A 17,203-nucleotide genomic window follows, 5' to 3' on the forward strand; every position below is an offset into this window, starting at 1 on the left:
TCCGGGGGGCCAGCAGTTAATTCAGGAGAATGAAACTGTGCCAGTGCTGGGGCGGGGCGGGGTGGGGGGCGGATTACAAGGAGTGACGTGTGACAGGATCTTGTGTTACATAAACCTTTTGGTGCAGGCAGCAAAAGGGGAAAAGGCAAAAGCACGTGTTTTTGATGGTCTCTTCTGCACGAGAACATTTTTGATTTTTCAGCCCTTCTCGCCCGTGGTGAGACGATGGGGAGGAAAAGGAAGGGGCAGAGAGCAGAGCCAAGGCAGAGCGGCTGGAGGGGCTCAGGAATCTTCCCCCCCCCCCCCCCCCCCGCAGGCGGGCCTGTGGAGGGACTCTGGGCGGGCGCTGGGCGGAGCCTCTGGAGCATCCTCTGAGCGGCCGCCTCTGAGCACCATGGGAAAATCCTTCCTCCCTCGGACATGGCGCCCACCTGCCCCGCGGCAGCAGCCGGCTCCGGCGCCGCGGCTCGCGGGTCCGGGCAGGAGAGCAGCTCGAGCTTCAGTCGCGGGGCGGAAGGGGGGGGAGGGGGCGGCGGCAGCGGTGGCGGCGGTGGCGCCGCCCGCGGGCCTGGGTGTTAGAGCCGAGGGCGCCCGGGGACCGGCGGGCGGAGCGCAGCGGGGCGCCGCCGGCCCCGGGGCGCAGCAGGCATGGTGTCCCAGGCGCTGCAGCTGCTCCGGCAGGGCGTGTGGGCCGCGCTCACCGGCGGCTGGTACCACGACCCGGAGCAGAGCAAGTTCACCAACAGCTGCCACCTCTACCTGTGGCTGTTCCTGCTGCTGCTGCCCCTGGCCTTGCACCTGGTGAGTGGGGAGGTTCGAGCCAGGGAGACGTGAGGGTGGAGGGAAGAGGGGAGAAAGCCACCCCAACCTGCGTGTCTGCCTCGTGATGGAAAGGCTGGCAGCGACTCTTCAGGGATGGGATGAAGAAGTATAAACGTACCGTGATAAGATAAATAAGTCACGGGGTGCAATGTGCGGCGTGGGGAACACAGTCGGTAATATTGTATTAACTTTGTAAGGTGACAGACGGTAACTGGACTTGCCGCGGTGACGGTTTCGCAATGTATACAAATGTCGAATCACTCTGTTATACACCACGAACTAATATAGCATTGTACGTCAGTTATACCTCAATTGAAAAGAGAAAAGGTGGAATGAGGACGGCCCTCGGGATTTGGGGACAGAGGAAGTACAGGGAAAGGGGGACAGGGACTCGTTGGCAGGAAAAGAAGTAGAAAGGACTCTGGGGGCTCTGGGACTCATTAAGAATTGATGCTGACTGTCAGGATGAGTCAGACCCTGCTTGTGGCCGGGGGATGTTGAACCTGTTTTGTAGGTGGAAAATCCTAGGCCTTCTGGCTGGGCAGCTGGGCATGATGGCCAAAATGCAAAATGAAATGTTAAAAACAAACCTATTTCAGTTGTTCACCTTCTAATCCCCTCCCCTCCTTTCCTGTTTTGCTTTGAGAAGGCAGGTTCAATGATCAAGTACTCAACTTTCGATTTCCACACCATTATGTAAAGAAATCTATAGGAAGATATATTGCTGGGTAAATCTAATGTAGTTTACGCTAAGCATTCCAGTACCTAGTTGGGGCTTGCCACTTTAATAGGTTACCATAATTGAGCGCTTGCAGACTAACTACATCATGACCTTCTTGGGTAAATTAAATATACCTAATTGAAACAATGTTTCAATCTGAAGAGAAGCTGTACAGATAAAGGGTTCCATGTCTTATTCAATGTTCTGTGCCAAGGATCTAATTTTGATAGCTCTGTTGAAAGACTTTATTCCTAAAATGAAATTTAATCATCTTCTCCCCTGCAGAAATCTTCAGTGAGTTTGCACAGCTGATGAATTCCAAGTTCAACATTAGAGGCTGTCCATGATCTGGCTCCTGTTTTCCTCTTTCTGGAGGTTTACCCAGAGGGTCAGAATTCTAACTCTGAAATCAGGCTGCCTGAGTTTAATTTTGGGGCCACCTCTTACCAGTACTATGACCTTGGGGAAGTTGCTTACATTATCTTATTTTTCATTTTCTTAGCTGTAAAATGAGAAAAACAATACTACCAGATGGACGGTGTTGTTTAGGGGCTTAAATGAGACACTGCACATACAGCCGTCCATCTGTCTGGCTTGACCCAGGAATGGACACAGACCTGTTCTAAATTTCTGTTTTGCTGCAGAGTAGCTGCTTGGCGTGATGTTTAACCTGTCTAAACCTTAGTTTTCTCAGCCTTAAAACGGATGTGATAATGATCACGTCTCAGGAAAAGCAAGTAAATTTTTGTATAAAAGGCATTGAGATGCAGAGGCTGATCCATGGATGCCCTTCAACATGTTAAGTTTCCTTCTTCTTCTGTGACCTTGTTCATCGTTTTTCCCTGGCCCGTAGGTCTTGATGTTTCCTCTTTGCCTGGAGGGGCGGCGTAGCTGGGTGATGAGGAACACAAACTTGGGTTCAGTCTGGGTTCTTGTGCTTACCAGCTCTGTGAGCTTGAGCAAGCTCGAGCTTTCTGGGGTGTAAAGCAAGGATAATAGTACCCCCCTTATAGGGCAAATATGAGTGTTGATTGAATGAATGAATGAAAGTGCTTCTCAGTACCTGGCACATAGTGACTGTTCGATATGAGCTGGGCTTCCTCCCCCTCCCCCTGCCCTTTTCTCGTCATTTACTTTCCATAATCTCTCCATCCTTCTCTGTCTCAGTTTCCCTGATTCCCATTCAGCTGGAATGAACTTCTCTTCTCTCTTGCCTTTACCCCATTCTGTATTTACTGTTGGTACAATAGCACATTTTGAATTCTGCTTTGCACTTAGTTGCTGGATCATGTACCTCTGCTTCTAGATCATGGGTTTTGATTTTGTCGATTCATCTTGCTTTTTCACAGTGCATCTAGCAAAGTGTCCTGCATTTGGTTAACTGTGATCTCATATATAATAAACTTGTGGCAATAAAATCAACCTGTATCTTTCTGTTCCATCCAACATTATATTGTCTACCTCACTGTATATTTTCAGTATTTCTGAAAATTAAAGCAATATATATTTCACCTCTAATCCCTCTCCTCAGCAACAACCACATTTACATGTAATGCATATTTCTATAGATTTTTTTTTTAGGTATGTGGGCTCATTTTTACATAACTCCTTATAAGATTTGATGTGTGCCTGTGATCAGAATCCTTAATTTCTATCTAATTATGCTTTCTTGAGTAGCTTGATTCTAACTTGTATTTGTAAATAGGAAATTGCCCTTAATTAAGTTCCTCTTTAATGCTATTTTAAAATAATTTATTTTGGCTAGATCTCAAGAGTTTAGGAAGTAAAAAACTGATACCTTAAATAATCTTACTCTTGGGGCGCCTGGGTGGCACAGTCGGTTAAATGTCTGGCTTCAGCCAGGTCACGATCTCGCGGTCCGTGAGTTTGAGCCCCGCGTCAGGCTCTGGGCTGATGGCTCGGAGCCTGGAGCCTGTTTCCGATTCTGTGTCTCCCTCTCTCTCTGCCCCTCCCCCGTTCATGCTCTGTCTCTCTCTCTGTCCCAAAAATAAATAAACGTTGAAAAAAAAATTTAAATAATCTTACTCTTATATTGGATTTTTTGGATCAGACCAGTTATACCAAAATTTTTGTATCTTTTTGCCAGTGTGCTTTGACCTATGATACAATAATTTTATGTGAATGTATTTGTTGTTCTGCTACTTTTTAAATGTATCCTATCTTTTAAAAAATACAGGTTATCCCTTTGTTTCTCTGGTCTTCTGGTCTCTGAATGTGACCTTAGCAATTAAAGACCCTCCTTCCTCAGCAGAGGGTTCTGTGCTACTAAGTCTTGAGGTTTAAATATATTCTTCTGAGCTTCAGGGCTGCCTGGGGTTGCTAACATCTTTGTCAATTTTTTCCGCTTACAGGAACTTAGTCCAAAAAAACTACCTGACTGCTCACTGATAGCAGGGGCTTATTTGAAGTTCTGTTATTTAAGGGGCCCTGAACTTTCCTGATTTTTGCAGTTTGAGTTGAAACATGTTTAACCAAGATAGTTCTACTGTAGGGAGAATCCATACCTTTCAATTTGATAGGGGCTTTGAGTATGTAAATTAAAACTTTATTATTAATTATTGAGGCAAACTTATCTCTGAGCCCTAGAGTTTCCTGAGGCCTGGTTGATAATGTGGAAAGTAGATTATTTATTAGCATTTATAAGTTATTCACGTCTTTTTGGGAAATGCTAAAAAATGCACAACTATAAACACGAAGCCACTTTGGATAATTTGGAAAGTTTTACTTTGATTTATTACCGATCTGATTTTCTTTCGGATGAACTGAAAGATGCATTTGTCATTAGAGATATTTAAACTGTCACTTACTACATGGGGGCTTGTGCTTATTCTTGTGAGATAACAGACGGACATTCACGTGAAGCGTTAGAACAGGAATGCCCTGGGCGTGATGCTGACCCTGTTCTGGCGACACTAGGCCAGTGTCCAAAGGCATCTCTGCTCTACCCTCTACGAATTGTGTGATTGTGCAAGTCACTTCACTTCTCCAAGCCTCAGTTGCAGCCTCTGTAATAGGGGGCGTATGGGTTTCATTTGATAGATTCAGCAACTGAAATCCAGAGGGGACTAGGTTACCTGCCTAAGGCCATATAGACTATAGGTGGTAAAATTCAGAATTTTCGCAGAGGTCCTGTTGTATCCCAGTCCTTGGCCTTTCCACAACACTGTGCGGCCACATCTGCTACACAGGAGAGCATCTGAACTCCCTGAAGCAGTAGGCCCTCAAAAAGTGGCTTTCTGATTATCCTGGTGGTGGTAGGACCAACATGAGTAGAACAAGAGTTGAAGAGTGGAAAAAATGGGTTGGAAACTTGATATTCTTTAAGATCCGTTGGAGAGCAACATTGTGTATGATTTTCACACCAAAAGCCTGTCTTTTATTTTAGGACTATAGCTTTATGTTCCCTTTCCTTTTCTTTTTGCCAGATTTGCTGTTTCCAGTTCTGCTTTTTAATTTAGTGTTAGAGACTTTCTTTGGTAGGAGCCACTTCATTTCTAATTGCTACGATTATCCAGTGGGATTACCTACCTGGGAATGCAAGCTGGTGCAGCCACTCTGGAAAGCAGTATGGAGGTTCCTCAAAAAACTAAAAATAGAACGACCCTACGACCCAGCAATTGCACGACTAGGCATTTATCCACGTGATACAGGTGTGCTGTTTTGAAGGGACACATGCACCCCCATGTTTCTAGCAGCACTGTCAACAATAGCCAAAGTATGGAAAGAGCCCAAATGTCTATCGATGGATGAATGGATAAAGAAGATGTGGTATATATATATATATACATATACACATACACACAGTGGAATATTACTTGGCAGTCAAAAAGAATGAAATCTTGCCATTTGCAACCACGTGGATGGAACTGGAGGGTGTTAAGCTAAGTGAAATTAGTCAGAGAAAGACAAAAATCACATGACTTCACTCACATGAGGACTTTAAGAGACAAAACGGATGACCATAAGGGAAGGGAAACAAAAATAATATAAAAACAAGGAGGGGGACAAAACATAAGAGACTTATAAATATGGAGAACAAACAGAGGGTTACTGGAGGGGGTGTGGGAAGGGGGATGGGCTAAATGCGTAAGGGGCACTAATCTACTCCTGAAATCATTGTTGCCCTAGAGGCTAACTAATTTGGATGTAAATTTTAAAAAATAAAATTAAAATAAAAAAATAATAAAATGATTTACCCAAGACCTCTAGGCTCATAGGTGGTAGAACTCCAAGTCTGATATTCTCCCTACCACCCACTTCCGTGGCTTCCTCTCAATAAGTAGCTATAGTCGAGATTCTTCTGTGACTGTGCTGCTCACTCATGGGAATCTGACCCAATGCAACCAGGAAAGGCAGAAGGAAAGACCTCTGCAAAGGTCAGACCATGCATTGCCTGAGGCTATTGTTCTCCATTCCAGCCCCAAGAACTCTTAAGAGATCAATGAAAACATGCATTGGGAAATAAAAGAGGCAGGAGAAAAATTAAAAACAAAACGAAAGGAAACAAATGGGATTACCTATCATGTGCTAGTATCGCACTAGATAGCAAGTCAGCAAACCATGCCTGCTAGGGGGTCTTGTTACACCTGGTGGGGGACTCTCCTATTGTAGTCTGTAGCCACTTGCCCATTTGGATACATAATTAGTTTTCCCTGGGTTTTCTATTTCTTTGTATCCCTCCTTCCACTCCCACTTCTAGCGTATAAAACGCCTTTGCATGAATTATGGGAAGATGGTGTGTTCAAAAAGCCACCTCTTCCTGGCTCAGGACTTGGGGACTAGACTCCAGCCACCATTGGATCCTGTCAGCTGGAGGCCTTTGTGCAAGATGCAGCTTGCCCAGCCTGACACAGCAGGCCTGGCCGCGTTGGCTTGATTGTTGTTACTTTGCTGGGCTACTTCACCGGCTGCTGCTCTCAAAGGTTCCCTCTCATGGTCAGTCCTAGCGTTTATATTAGATGTCCCTGAAAGAAAGGCTTTCTTTGCTGTTGGATCACATGGACCATACTTTCTGTTTTGGTGCTTTTACCTCCGGGGGCGTATTCATTCACACATTGAGATGCATGAACCTCTGTGCGTTCCCATAACTTAACTGGCATGTCTGAACTTCCTTCCTTCTGCCCTCACCTGCCTCCTGCCCTCACCTGCTTCCTGCCCTCACCTGCCTGAAACAGATTGGGGTTCAAGGTGAGGCAGCCAAATCTTGCAGATGGATGCTTAAAGGCATTCTTTCCTGGCCCTGGGCCTCCACAGAAGTGCAGACCCAAGCCTTCTGGATTCGGGCTCAATGCCATCCCATGCAGTTGTCTTTAAAATCGTGCTGTTCCCAACGGCTGTTTGGACTATGTGTGCAAAGGTCTTGGCTTCCTGGCTCCATGAGGGCTTTGTTTTCCTGGCGTAAGCCCTTGGACTAGGGATGCCCCTCCATCCCTGGGGTAGCTCAGGGCAGTCATCTTCAGTCTCTCCTGAGTGATGATTGACACCCTTCTGCAAAATTCCTCCTACTTATCCTGGCCTTCTGCCACTCAGACACATGGATGTTGTGGGCGGGTTGTGTTTTGTGTCTGTGGCAAAAGAACCAGCATCTGCCCGGTCCTGGGATGTCGGCCTCTGGAGCAGCCTCCAAAAATAGTGCTTTTCCCCCCTTTCTTTCTGTTCTAGTACTTCAAGTTCATGACTAATTTTCTGGTGGTTAAATTTATGTCTCCCAGCCCACCTCCACTTCCCTGAGAGCTTTTTGAGATTTCTCCCAATTAGTACCTAGTTATATTTGGATGCCACTCTCCTCAGATATTTTTTTTTTCCAATTGTAATGTCTAATACTTTAATGCCCTTGGTGTTATTTATTTATTTATTTATTTATTTATTTATTTATTTATTTATGTGTAGGGAAGTTTATGCTTATCAAGTGACTGCTGTTCTCCTGATTTTAACCTCTTGGTTCCTCAGATGGTTACTTTTAAGTATTGCCCAACCATATTCCCATTTGTCTTTCCCACATCTTATAGAAGATAAAAAATGGGCTAGTTCTTAGTGGTACTCAGATTTTCCCCTTCTTTTCTTTTTTTTTTGTTGTTGTTTTTTTAATGTTTATTTATTTTTGAGAGAGAGAGGGAGAGAGAGAGAGAGAGAGAGAGAGAGAGAGAGAGAACACAAGCAGGGAAGGAGCAGAGAGAGAGGGAGACACAGAATCTGAAGCAGGCTCCAGGCTCCAAGCTGTCAGCACAGAGCCCGACGGGGGGCTCGAACTCACGAACCGCGAGATCATGACCTGAGCCGAAGTCAGACTCTTAACTAACTGAACCCCCCCGTCTCCTCCCTTGTTTTCTTTTGAATCTTTCCCCTGTAACATTTATTATATTATTATTATATACTATCGGAATAGGCAGTAGCAACAGCCAACGCTCACCAACCACATCTAAGGTGGGCCCTCTTGTGAGAGCTTTGCCTGCCCTCTGCCATCTTGTCCTCACAACCCAGAGAGGTGCTGCCATTATTCCCCTGTTACAGTTGATGGCATTGGCACAGAGAAGGTGGTTAACATGCATGAGGATGTGTGGCCAGTTGTGACCTAACCAGAGTGAGAGTCCCAACAGTCCGTACTCTTACCTCCCAGCCGTTGTTTCACAACATGGGCATGTATGTCCTACACGTTGGTATGAAGAGACACAAACACTGAAAATGTGCAAAAGACCATCTCATGAAAAGTTAATTTCCCTGGACTCTTGTCTCTACTACGTCATTCGAGAGGCTACCATCACGCACAGTCTCTCGTGTGTTGTTCGGAGGATATTTTATATGCAGGCGGGTGGAGATTTGGTGTGAGGGATACTGGTCTGAATCATAAAGCAGCCTTCTTTGTCCTCTGTTGCCCATTTGGTTTGTTCTCTAGAGAGTTTGTTCTCTACTCCTAGATAAAAGCAGTTGCAATCCCCGGGATTTCAGCTCGCAAGTAATAAAAGTCCAACAAATAAAAAATAAAAGTGTGACACAGACTTGACTGAGGTTTCAGAATGTCCAGTTCTGTATGATAATCAAAGCTTCAACCACTCAGTCATTTCTACGGGCAGGAATGGGTACAAGGAAGGAGGGCTGTTTCCCACGACTCCTCCCTCACATGTTGGTCGATGTTTCTGATGTCTTTAGTCCCGATGAGCAGGAACGCTCTTTGTTGACTGGCACAGTGGTAGGCCGGCTCTGGGACAAGGATGCACGTGTCCCCAGCTGAACCTCTCTGGCGAGGCCCTTCCCCATGTCCTTCACAGACCCTGTTCTCCGTGCAGGTATTTTGTCCCTTGCAGTTCCACGAGGAGAGCTGCCTCATCTCTGTCCCGCCTCCACGGTTTCTCAGAATGGGAAGTCCACCCCAGCGACTTCTGCAGGGCCTTTCTACACTGGCAGCCCTTTTGGACATTATCTAAAGCAAACTCTTGCAGGCTCGAAATCATAGCCTCCTATGATTTCTCCTATGCCCTCTCCCAACAGACTCTGGGAGGGAAGGCCAACCTCAAGTGTAGGAACATCCCCCTCGTCCCTGATCAGAGCAGCGAGCCAACTGGTCTCTCATCTTTTAGCTCTTCTGGGAAGGAGTCAGACACCAGTCTACTGTGCTTCCCACTCCCCCACCCAGATTGTGGGGGACCCACACTAAGTCTCTGAGTGGTCCCACTGAAGCCTTTCTGTCCTGATTATGGCAGGCAGAGATACAGGACTCACAGAATACCAATGTTCCCTCCAAATATCTTCACAAATCCTCTCATTCCGGATTGTATTGCACCCTCATTTTGAGGGAGAGATTTTGGAGTCCTCTCGTTCATTTTCACAACCCATTTAGAAGTTTCTAGATTGACCCAGAAATTGGTTGGAATCTAATTTCTCTTCTATCTTGGCTTTTTGGTCAATACTTCCAAATGAATATTTTGTGGTATACATAATGCAGTCATTTGTGTGTACGTATTCTTGTTTTCCCACTTCATGGAACATCTTGGAGATTGGTACATAAAAAGCTGCATCATTATTTTTAATGTTTACATAGTTTGAGTAAAGGGTAATTTGTTCAACCTGTCCCCTATGAAGAATACTTAGGTTTTCATATGATCTTTAACCTAATGCAAGTATTTGGCTATTTGTATTAAGTTTCATTGAGTATTTGAACACATGTGCACTCATCAGGATGTGCTAGTTTGTGCCGATGTAATAAATAACCTTAAAATCTCTTTGGCTTTATCAAGTTTGCTTTTTATTCACATTATATGTCCAACATGATCAGTAGGGGGTGGGGGACATGGTTAGCTGGGGGTCCTGCTCGTTGTAACCTAGGCTAATAGAACCTCCATTTTGGGTTGGCTGGGGGTCTGCTCACCCTGGCTGATCATTGCCAGTCACCGTGATGGAGGGAGAGAGAGTGAGGGTCAGGCGGTAGCTTTTGAAGCTCCTTCCTGGAAATGGCAAATACTTGTGCACTCAGATTTCTTGGTCAGGGCAAGTTGCATGGCCACACCCAACTCCAGAGGGAGAGGAAAGAGCAGTTGTATCATGTGTCCAGGAAGGAATTGGACATACTTGTTGGGCAGCACTTATGTCTATGATGGCAAACTAAGTGCCAGGGTTCTGATGGATTTGGAGAAAACAACAGGCAGAAGATAGATTGGTATTTGTCCTCATGAAGTTAGCAGATAAATGTTAATAGACATAAATAGAACAATGACAATTGTTATTATATGGCAAGTACAAGATGTTATATATAGTAAAGATGGGAGACCCTATCCTGACTTTGGTATTTAGGGAGGGCTTCCCCAAGGAAATGACTTCTGATCTGAGATTTGACAAATGCCTAAAGAGTTAGCCAAGCAAAAATGGGTAGACCATGAGGAGTTTGAGTATATAATTCTCAGTACAGTGAGACACATGGATGCTGGGTTTTTTGTTTTGTTTGTTTGGTTTGGGGTGCGTGCGTGTGTGTGTGTGTGTGTGTGTGTGTGTGTGTGTGTTTTGGGTCAAATGGATATGATTTTTTTATTGCCCAATTTTTATTTTTGAAAAATTTCTTGTGCATAAAAAAGTTGCAGAAATAGTGAATGAAAATATTTACCCTTCACTTAGATTCACCAGTTCTGAATATTTTCCGACATTGGCTTCATCGCTCTCTTTATATGTTTATATAGTTTTGATTCTGCTGTATCATTTCAGAATAAGTTGCAGGCATCGAGACCTTTCCTTCCTAAAAACATCAGCTGGTATGTCTTAAGGAAAAGGACATTCTCCCACACAGTTATTGCATGCAAAAGAAGTTTTATTGCTGTAATGCTGTTATCTAATGTATAATTCCGATCTAGTCTCCTGTGTTCCCAGTGGTGCCCTACATAACTAGGGATTTCTGTTTTGTTTTTCTGGAACCAAAATTTAATCAAGGATCATACATTGCTTCTAGTTTTCACGTCTCATAATTGCACTTTGTTCCAGAAGGAGTTCTTCCAGCCCTTTTGTTTTCTTTGGTGGCATTGAAAGTTGTTTTGCAGAATGTTCCTTAATTTAGATATTTTGGATCATTTCTCGAGATTAGATGTGTGATTATGCTTACTTTGGCATGAAATCTGCATAAGTAACGTATCCTTGTCCTGAATAACATTGTAGGCTCACTTGTGATATCATACCCCCACTGTAGGGGCTGTTAAGTGTGGTCACTGGTTAAGGTGGTATCGCCTACATTTCTCTATTATAAAGGTACCTATTTTCCCCTTTGTATTTAATAAGTTACCTGTGAGGGGAAACCTAGAGGCTGTATATAGTACTGTATTCCCCCAAAACTGTCACTTAATGATAGTAACATAAATTAATTCTTGCCTAAAATAATTATTGCAATGGTGGATGCAAAATAGTGATTTTCTATTTATTGGTACTCTTCTGTAAAGAAAACCTTTCCCTTTTTCCCCTGCCCCTGTAGTTTTGTGGTGCTGGTTAGTGCGCCTAGATTCATGTTTTTTAATTCAATGGGTTAGAATCTATTCCTATGATCATTCTTATTGATATTCAAATTACACAAAATTTGGCAAGTAAGACCCTCTTTGAGCAGTTCTTTAATCCTTTGGCTATGTCCCCAGCAGGTTTTGAGTACTTTCTTGCTCTCTGGACCACCACGATAGTCAGGCTTAGCTTATACTTTCCCAACCCAGCCCTGAAAACAGCAGCCATTTTTCTAAGGAGACTGGATCCTTTTAGTGGGGAATGGCTTCGGGAAGCAAGATTTAAGGCAACAGTAGTTGTGCTCATTACTCCTGGATTGTCTTTGCTCTGGGTCCTTCCAGTAGACAGAGCTGGGAGAGCTTAGTTATCTGTCTATCTATCCATCCATCCATCCATCCATCCATCTATTGAGAGTTTATTCTGAAAGTTTTAATCTGGTCCAAATCAAAGGATTCTAACTCTCCTTTACTCCTTCCATATTTGTATCTACTTTTTCCCACAAGGAGAGTTCTGGTTGCCAAACTATCATTTTTTCAGCCTTGAAATATACACAGGAAGTACTACTCCTATACCACCACCAAACAAAATCTTTTAGTAAAGTTCAAGATTGCTTTTAGTTATTATTATTATTTTTTTTTTTTAAATTTATTATTATTTTTTTACATTTATTTATTTTTGAGAGACAGAACACAAGTCGGGGAGGGGCAGAGAGAGAGGGAGACACAGAATCCGAAGCAGGCTGCAGGCTCTGAGCTGTCAGCACAGAGCTCCACATGGGGCTCGAACTCACAAACTGTGAGATCATGACCTGAGCCGAAGTCTGACGCTTAACCTACTGAACCACCCAGGCGCCCCTATTATTATTATTTTTTAAAGAATACACCAATAATGTGCTGTGAGTGTATTGTGTTCTAAAGTTACTTGGATTAATTCTTTGAAAAAAAAATTTTTAATTGAGGTTTAAAATTATATTAGTTTTAGGTGTACAACATAATGATTCAATATTTGTACAGGATTCCTTCTTTGTTTTTATTTTCTGATTTGTTTTTGTGGTTATTCCGTGAGTTCCATATACATTTCGGTCCATCTGTGGGTACATAATTCTGTTTTTTTCCCCCTTCGTCCTTGTTGATTTAATAATTTTTGGAAGTACAAAACATTGACATGGTTCAGAAAACACATGTAAAAGATACATTGTTTTTCTTTATTAAAAATTTTCCCTGGCTATTGAGTGGGAAGTGGATTAGAGAAAGAGCAGGAACAGAGGGGAGGTTCAGAGGCTCTTTTAGTAGTCCAGCCAAGAGATGGTGGCAGCATTAAGATGGAGAAATGTGAATGTATTTTGATAAGATTTAGTGGTAAGTTGGCTTGGGGGGTGGAGGAGTGAGGATGAGGGACGAATCAAACGTGGCACCTGGCTATCTAGTTTGAGCCCAGGTGCATGAGGTACCATTGCCTAAGATGGGAAAGGTAGGAGAGTACAGGTGGTGGAAAGGGTTGGGAAACCACACATCTAGGTTTAGATGTGTTAATTTGGAGTTTCCTTTCAGATGTAAAAGTGGAGATGTTCAACCGATAGTTGGATATAGGTGCGGGGAGCTTAAGGGATCAAGAGTAGTTAGAGATAAGGATTTGAAAATCCTCCATGTAGAGATTATATTTACTGTCAAGGGACTGAGTGAGAACTCCAAGAGAGAATGTGTAGAAGGAGCAAAGATTGGATCTCCAACTCTTTACCTGACTGTGCAGGCAATAAAAACATTTGCCCTGTTGTTTTTTGCTTCTTCTCAAAATACCATATCTGAATTTACTATTCTGCGGTATTGATGAATGATGCATAGAGGATGCTGATGGTGATGACAAGTGAAACTAACATTTGGGTGCTTATTACATATCGGAAGGTGAAGTCTAAGGAGCTCTACATACAGACATAGGGCAAAGAGGTAGTATGAGTGAGGCAAGGAAAAGGCTGGAGAGCGTCTTGCGTTAAATGTTTACTTTTAGAGACACTGACGAGATCATTTTCAGTGGAGTGCTGGAGCGTCGAAGCCAGGTTGCTGTGGGTTTAAGAGGCAATGGGAGGTGAAAGAATGAAGACAGCTGGTAAAGATGGCTCTTCCATTCGGGAAGCAGAGAAATGGCACAGTATCTGGAGAGAGGTTTGGATTCAGGGAAAGCTTATCCTCCCACCAACTTTGCAAGAATCTTGAGGGTGGGGATGCGATTTGAATTCCCCTTGGTCCCTGGTGTGGTGCTTCGCGCACAGGGGATGATCAGACTGCTCTTTCCCCCGATGCAATCTAACTTGGTAAGAAAAGACACAGTTTTGGTTGTGCTGATACAGTTTGAGGCCAGGCCCAGTTCAATGGACTCACCGCAATGTTGTGGCCAGGATCCAGATCATTAAAAATGGAGTTTGAAAACCGAGGTGTTACTCTCTATATTGGATTTCCTTAAAGTTCGAATTGCTGTTGTTTCTAAGATGACATTTCTTTTATTATTTATGTGGCAATTATGTATTTTCGTGGCATTTGTGGAATAATTACAAACTTTTTTCTGCATCAGGGGATACTTGCACTTTAAAAATACCATTGGATCAAATAAAATGATTTTACCTCATTTATTGATACTGAGTGATCTTACATATAGAGAGCAAATATAGAAGTTTTGGATTGTGAGTGACCTTGTACTTTTTTGTATTGGCTCATGTGTGTGTTTTAATTCCTTCCTCCAAATCTTTACCATTTCAAAAGGAAATCAAGAGAACCGATGCTCATTTGCCACTGGCCTTCCTCACTCTTGAGAACATCTTCTTTCTTTCAAGACTACAACTAGATACTAAATAATTAGGGAAGAATAAAAATCCCTGAATATGAGAATTATCCCTGAGCCATCCCTGACACAAATAGTTTTCCAAGAAAACAACTGCCTTGGCTTATATCATAATTATTTTTTCCTTATTAGGTATTATGATGAACACTCCTGATGCTCGATGCAGGCAATAAAAACATTTGCTCTGTTGCTGTTAGCTCCATCTCAAAACACCAAATCTGAAGTTTTTATTTCGTGGTAAAATATGAAATGATGTGTAGATGAGGTTGATGATAATAAGTGACGCTAACATTTGAGTGCTTATTACATTTCAGAAAATGTACTAAATAAAACAATTAACAATCCTGTTAGGAACTATTATACCCATTTCACAGAAAAAACTGAGATTTACACAGGCTACATAACTTCCCCAAGTTGCAAATTGTGAAACTGAGAAAAATTTAAAGCATGTAAACATACATTACTATCATAAGTATCCATTTATTCGCTGATAGTTTTGAGTGTTGGCTGGATAGCAGGCTGGGTGTTGGGAATATAATGGAGAACAAGTCAGGAGCTCAGACCCGGCTCCTGTCCTCATGGGACTTATCATCTTCACATGGCTCTTATGAATAAGTAAGAATAAATAAAAAAATATAAACACCTTGAAAAGTGACATAAATAGAAAGCTGACACAAAGAAATATACATCCATCCATACATATATCCAATAAACATGTGAATGATTATTTATTAAGAATCCAAGAAGTGCATATTAAAATAATGTGACTTTGGCATATCTAGGTAGCAGAGATGTAAAAGGTAACACCTAATGTACTTTAAATAAATAGCCCTTCTTAAAAATTTGGAGGCATGTATTGACTCCATACATGTGTCACTGAAGCACTGTTTGTTACAGCAAAAGACTAGAAACAGATCTTCATTGATAGGGAGCTGGTTGATGGAACTATGGGCATCCACATAGCAGAGTTCCATGGACTTATAAAAAAGTGGATGAGGAAGTAGGCTACTCTAAGAATAATCTTGAGGACCTACTATTGTCGAAAAAAAGCAGAATCTATAGACTAAAAGGGAGGAAGGAAAAATAAAGCATATATCCAGTTGCTAATGTTTCAAGAAGACACAATGAAAGGATACATTTTTAAAAAGTAATATATAGGGAAAGAATGGTAAAGAATGGGGTGAAGGCAACAGAGCTGGAAATAAGAAATGAACTTGTTTCATAGTTTGGTGGCATACTAAAAAAATATTTCAAATGACTTTAAACACAGAGCTTCTAGGCCTACTGGGGTATAGCCTAGAGATAAAGGAACCACAAAGAAATCTTAAATTGAATTCAGTTATCTTAATGCCCTCAATAAAATGTTATATTATTATTTTGAAATTTTATATTTATATGGGTAAATAAAATAAGAGATCCTGTTAATATTTTTAGGACTCAAGATTTTGACAATAAGAGAAAACATATAAATCAAATCACAAAAGTTACATAGAACCTTGTAATCTTTCATATGAATTGTAAATACCCATCTGAAGTCATGATTTATTTTTTTCTTAAAAAAATACATATTTTTTTAGCTCTATTAAAACACCTAGAAGCAATGATAACCCAAGAAGAATGTGCGAATCTCATGTTCACATTCTGGTCTCTAAATGCCATTTCCTTCTAAAAGGAGCAAGCGCTCTTTGGAGAAATGACACATCCCCAGTCTGGGCCAGAAAATGTAGAAGAGGATTCTAAAGTCAAAGAAGCTATTGAAGAATACTAGAGTTCTGTTAAAAGGATGTGGGGGCAAACTTGTAGGTGCTGGTCAAAGATGGGCCAATTTGAGCACCCATGAGATAGTTGACAATATATTGATGTGCATTTAGGAGTGGGATGCATCCTATAGGAGGACCAGACGTTAATGTCGGAATATGGGATCTATCCTGGATGCCGAAAGGGCTCGTCTCTATTCCCTGGAGTAGCTGCTGTGTTAGCAAGACTTGCTCCCAGACCTGCGAGTGGACTGTGGTTGGCTCCAGAATGGAAGAGAGTGGAGGGCGTCCACGTGCCCAAACTGCAAAGGATTGGAGAAGGAGAGCTGACTCTGAAAAAGAGATGAATGTCTACTCATATCTCTTGGTTGTCTGAAAACCTTCACTTCTTAGAAATCTCCACTTCCTCTTGCAGAAGTCACCCTGTATTCCCACCATCAGGCACAATTCTTGAAGACCTTTCCTTGCTGACTCATGAGATTGGGGACCATGTCCCCCTTCCCATCATGGTAGCAAACTGCCTGTCGAGGTGCTGGTTTCCTTGATGTGCCGTCTCTGCCACGGTATCCTTTCTCCCTCCACACCTCCCATACTTGTCATCTCAGGAATACCTTGTCAAGCAGCCCAGGGTGGAAACCCCAACCTTGCCATGAGTCAGCTACTTCTTGCGACTTCTCCCTGCACTTGGCTTTGTCAGCTCCTGAGGAAAGCACAGTTTGTCCTTGCCATTGTTTGGGAGCCTTGAAAATGAGGGAGACCAGGGCCTGACATAACTGCTGAAGCCAAGAAAGCGCACAGTGCTGACTGTGGGTCAGGCACTGCAGGATGTGCAAAGAGTGGCCTCAGCCCTTGCATTCAAGGAGCTTACAATTACCGGAAAGGAGAGACCATAAAAGTGAGATAACCTTCTATGAGTGGCACAAATAATAAGCTGATTTGGAAATCAGAGTGCTTAACACACGGTGTACCCTAAACCATTTACTCAGCAACTGATCAATAAAGAACGGTAAACATAACCAGTGATGTTGCAGAGAAAGGTGTATTCTGGCTTTCCTCATCCTGCATTTGTCATTCATTGCTTCTCAGT

General features: G+C 42.7%; 1 protein-coding gene across 6 annotated transcripts in view; it reads left to right on the top strand.

Annotated features, from left to right (window-relative positions):
• Positions 1-608: 608 nt before the first annotated feature.
• The window catches only part of PCNX2 (pecanex 2), a 299,548-nt gene continuing 282,953 nt past the window's right edge, over positions 609-17,203 (top strand). For 5 of the 6 annotated variants that reach the window (XM_023240399.2, XM_023240402.2, XM_023240401.2 and 2 more), the window contains exon 1: positions 610-801. In XM_023240399.2, coding sequence (XP_023096167.2) covers positions 649-801 — 153 coding nt within the window. In that variant the 5' untranslated portion in view covers positions 610-648. Of the gene's footprint in view, positions 802-17,203 lie in introns of all 6 variants that reach the window. The other variant, XM_045039935.1, reaches the window with a different exon arrangement.

The sequence above is a fragment of the Felis catus genome, chromosome D2, assembly GCF_018350175.1.
Source record: "Felis catus isolate Fca126 chromosome D2, F.catus_Fca126_mat1.0, whole genome shotgun sequence".
Taxonomy (NCBI): Eukaryota; Metazoa; Chordata; class Mammalia; order Carnivora; family Felidae; genus Felis; species Felis catus.